Source organism: Drosophila albomicans, chromosome X (assembly GCF_009650485.2).
Source record: "Drosophila albomicans strain 15112-1751.03 chromosome X, ASM965048v2, whole genome shotgun sequence".
Classification (NCBI taxonomy): Eukaryota; Metazoa; Arthropoda; class Insecta; order Diptera; family Drosophilidae; genus Drosophila; species Drosophila albomicans.
The window spans coordinates 14,095,755-14,099,815 of record NC_047627.2 but is presented as its reverse complement, the minus strand read 5'-3'; the positions used below and the strand labels follow the sequence as shown (position 1 = coordinate 14,099,815).

General features: G+C 42.7%; 2 protein-coding genes across 2 annotated transcripts; both read left to right on the top strand.

Annotated features, from left to right (window-relative positions):
* Positions 1-396: 396 nt before the first annotated feature.
* LOC117567383 (E3 ubiquitin-protein ligase MARCHF5) lies at positions 397-1,635 on the top strand. Its single transcript, XM_034247335.1, has one exon. It carries the CDS (start codon positions 397-399, stop codon positions 1,633-1,635), a length of 1,239 nt encoding a protein of 412 aa, XP_034103226.1.
* Positions 1,636-2,268: 633 nt separating this feature from the next.
* Positions 2,269-3,283, top strand: LOC117567822 (uncharacterized). The gene has a single exon (XM_034248068.2). The coding sequence runs from the start codon at positions 2,495-2,497 to the stop codon at positions 3,083-3,085; it is 591 nt and encodes a 196-aa protein (XP_034103959.1). The 5' UTR covers positions 2,269-2,494; the 3' UTR covers positions 3,086-3,283.
* The last annotated feature ends 778 nt before the right edge of the window (positions 3,284-4,061 follow it).

Sequence of the window (4,061 nt, the reverse complement as noted above, 5' to 3'; positions counted from 1 at the left end):
AGTGTTGAAATAAACATAAAGCTTATTTTTTTATTTTTAATTACAATAAATTGAAATAAATATGATTTATTTTGACAGTTCAACTGAGGAATTATTATTTATTATATATATCTATATATTCAATTTTATTTTAAAGCTTTCAGTGTTAAATAAAAAACCGTTCTGCCGCACTGCTTGATTATTTTGTCATAGTTTGAAAGTTAGGAGTTGTTCTTAAACTCCTACGTATTGTTTTATCTGTCTCCGTCTCACTTCTGTGCCTCTTTTTCTCTGTCTTTCTCTGTCTCTATATATATATTTTTCCCCCAATTACTTCAATACATTTTTGTCGGACATTCTCCTTAGCCTTTGATAAAGCGGATTTTTGTGCTTTTGGATTGATGAATCGAGAGAAAAATGTCGACACCGCAGCACCAGCAGCAGCAGCATCATCTCGATGATCAGGAGGAGCTCCCTTTCGAGGAACGCACCTGCTGGATATGCTTAGCCAGCGAGGCGGAGAATCGTCGCGCCATCTGGCTGCATCCCTGCCAGTGTCGTGGCAGCACCAAATGGGTGCACGAGAGCTGCCTCTCGCGCTGGATCGACGAGAAGCAGAATGGGGACACACGGATGCGCGTCTCGTGCATGCAATGTCGCGTCGAATACCTGATCATGTTCCCCAAGATCAGTCGCATCGGCATGTTGCTCGAGAGCATGCAGGATCTGATCCGACAGTGCAGTCCCTTTCTGGCTGTGAGCATCTTCTTGATGTCCGTCTACTGGACGGCGGTGACATACGGTGGACTGACAGTGCTGCAAGTCTGTGGCCATCAGCGTGGCATGGAGCTGCTCGAAAAGGGTGATCCGTTCTTTGTGCTGCTCGCTCTGCCCTTCATCCCCGTTGGCCTTGTGCTGTCGCGTCTTGTGCGCTGGGAGGACGCAATGTTGCGTTTGTGGCACAATCGTCGCTCAGTTCTGCGCAAATTACCGCTCATCAATTGGCTGTGCGGTGGCCTCGCGAATACGACAACAACGACGACGACGACGACGTCGCTGGCAGCATTGCCGCATCCGCCATTGCCTGAGGAACCGTTCGATGTGGCACGCACCTTTTGTGGCGCCATTCTGCTGCCGACCATATCGACGCTGATGGGCGTTGTTCTGTACAGTAAGGTGCAAGTGCCGTTGCATCGCACGCTGCTTGGCGGCATCACGTTCATTGGGTTGAAGGGAGCGTTCAAGATCTATTTGCGACAGCGGCAATATTTGTACCGGACGCGGCGACACATTGTCGACTACACCGAGGAGAATTTGCGTGTCTATGGCGACAACTCGCAGGCGCAGGCATTGCGTCAGAATGCTGGCTACCAGGACGCCGATGCTGATGACGAGAACGAGGACGAAGAGCAGGAGCAGCTGAATGAACTCTTAAATGCTGACGATGATGTGGAGCAGGTTGATGAACATGAGATGGACATGATTATGTCTACCTTTGGCAGAGTCTCAATAGCAACTCAAACTACAAACACAGCATTTGGCACATCCATTGATACGGGAACAGACACAGATTCAGATGATGCAGAAGATGTGCGAGATCATCTCGTTGTCACAGTGCCCGATCGTCCCTTTTCATTGCTCTCTTCGGAGAGATAGAGAGCAGGCCACAACTGAAAGAGGAAAGTGAAAGGAAAGTGTATGGAAAGTGTTAAGCAAATTGGAATCGTAGTGTTCTCTATACAAATATGGCAAATACGGATCACATACAAATTCACATTTATGTTTTAATTGCAACTTCTTGTTTTTCAAGCGTCTCTCTAAACAAATACAAAATCATTAAAGTTAAGCATGGTTATTTTAACTATTTCTTTGTCAGAGCAGAAAGCGTCTCCATGAGAAACTTCTTTGGGAATTGAAATGCATTTAAAGCCATTGACTTGTCTCAAAATTAGGATTATTTTTACACATTTCAGAGTTTGAATTAATTCACTTAATGTTGTTGAAATGAATTGAAATTTTCTGCAATGAACTCCGACATTTTTGATGTGCCACAATTGTCAGTGTTGAATGAACACATGAATGTGCAACATTGCAAAATATATAGCATACTTTTTAGGGCAGCGCTTAAAAATGTCAGCAATAAATTTACAATTCATAGAATAACATTTTGTTAATTATTTGAGTGAAAATTCCATGCTTGCAGAGATTAAATGAAAGTCATTCAACGCACATCTAGTTGCCTCTGCCTTTGTCATCATAGTTGACTTGGTCGAGTTTAACTAAAGTCGGCTCATTCACTCAGAGCAAGTTCAGCAATTCGGTCTAGAATATCGAGAGAAAAAATATTAAAAGTTAAAATTGAACGTACTTATTTTGCTTTTTTCAACCTTTCGCGACTTTCTTGTGATAAATTCTCATTGAAAACAAAGCGTAAACGTTTCACGTTCATTTACATTCGGTCAAACGCGACTTTCCCCAAGTATTTCGAGTGATTTTCTAAAGTCTTCGCGCAATCATGTCGGACCATGCAGCTGTCTCTGGTGTGCTGAACGCTCTGCTCTGCGGCGTCACTGGCTATGGATTCTATGCGCTGGGTCCCCAACAGCATCCGTATGCATTCACCGCCTGCGTCATTGGCTTCTGTCACGGACTCTTGGGCATCGTCGAGTGTTGTTCTGGCGACTCGAATGTGACGAGTGCGAAGGAGACAACGAACAGCATTATGGAAATTGTGCCACTGCCGTTGGTCAATATTGAACTCTTCTTTGGCGGCGAAGGCAACAACATTGCCTTAGGTCATGGCCTTTTCATTGTGCCCATGGCTATTTCGGCGATCGTTGCTCTGGTGAAGGGCAGCGAGGAGGGCGACGAGACAATGGAAACCCTCAAGCTGCTTACCATATTGGGCAACATCACGTCCCTTTGCTATCTGGCCGTCAACGAGGGCAGCTGGGTGATGGGCGGCATGGCTGCCTTGGCTTTCATGTCCAAGTATGGCGCCGAGTTCTTGGAGCAGCAGCTCGAGGGCAGCGGCGAGCCAATCAAGTATCTCAGCTGGTCGGGATTCTATTTCCTAACCACCTTGGCTGTCGGTGGCGAAAAATAGTTCATCGAAGTTGCCCTACCTCTCTCTTGATAGCAAATTCTCAAATGTGTGAACTCATCATTGGATCACGTGACGATGATCAAAGCAGCAAGGACGTGAACCCTCAACCGGAAATGAAACTGATTACTCGAATTACTCTATGCGATGAAAAAAACCCTCAACTTTAAATTAACCATTAAAAAAATCATTCGTTGTTAACATTCGTCTGTCAATTCATCAATCAACTTTAAATGAGGGATTCTTTAGCATAAAGTACAGTTCTTAAATGTATCGCAAGTAAGTTGGAGACAGATCTGCAAAATGTAATCTCATTACGACTTCGTGAATCGATAGCCAGTCAATCATTCAATAAGTCAATCAAAGAAAAGCAATATACTATGTTGTTTGCCAAGCATTCGGTTGATCAATCAATCAATCAATATGAAAATATTTAATTTGGCCTTGCTGCTTTGCGAAACGATAGCCAGTAAATCAATCAGTGATTTAATTATTAAATTATAGCATAGTCAGTTCTGAAGCAAGTTATTAATCCGATCAATCAATAACAATCAGCTATTCAACCATCATTATAGACAGTTTGGGGATCGATAGCCAGTAAATCAATCATTTAATCAATAAATGTTACCATACTTAGTTATGGAGATAATAGTCAATCAGATCAATTAATAACAATCAGCTATTCGGTTGGCCAATCAATCAATCAACACAATGAAGAAGAGGTATCATGAATATCAAACATCGAATATACTTAGCTTATTATTCATTAACATAAGCTAAGTATATTCGATGTGGCGTTGCTTCATTGCGGATCGATAGCCAGTAAATCAATCAATCATTCAATCAATTAATTATAGCATACTCAGTTCTGCAGCAAGTAATCAATCAGACCAATCCACAACAATCAGCTATGACACATCGAAATATGGCATAGAAAAGTTCTTAAGCATTGGTTTAGATCGCGTTAAGTTATCAAACA

What these genes read in the sequence shown, in the direction of transcription:
- LOC117567822 (XM_034248068.2), top strand. Translation starts at nt 2,495, where the DNA reads ATGTCGGACCATGCAGCTGTCTCTGGTGTGCTGAACGCTCTGCTCTGC.
- LOC117567383 (XM_034247335.1), top strand. Translation starts at nt 397, where the DNA reads ATGTCGACACCGCAGCACCAGCAGCAGCAGCATCATCTCGATGATCAG.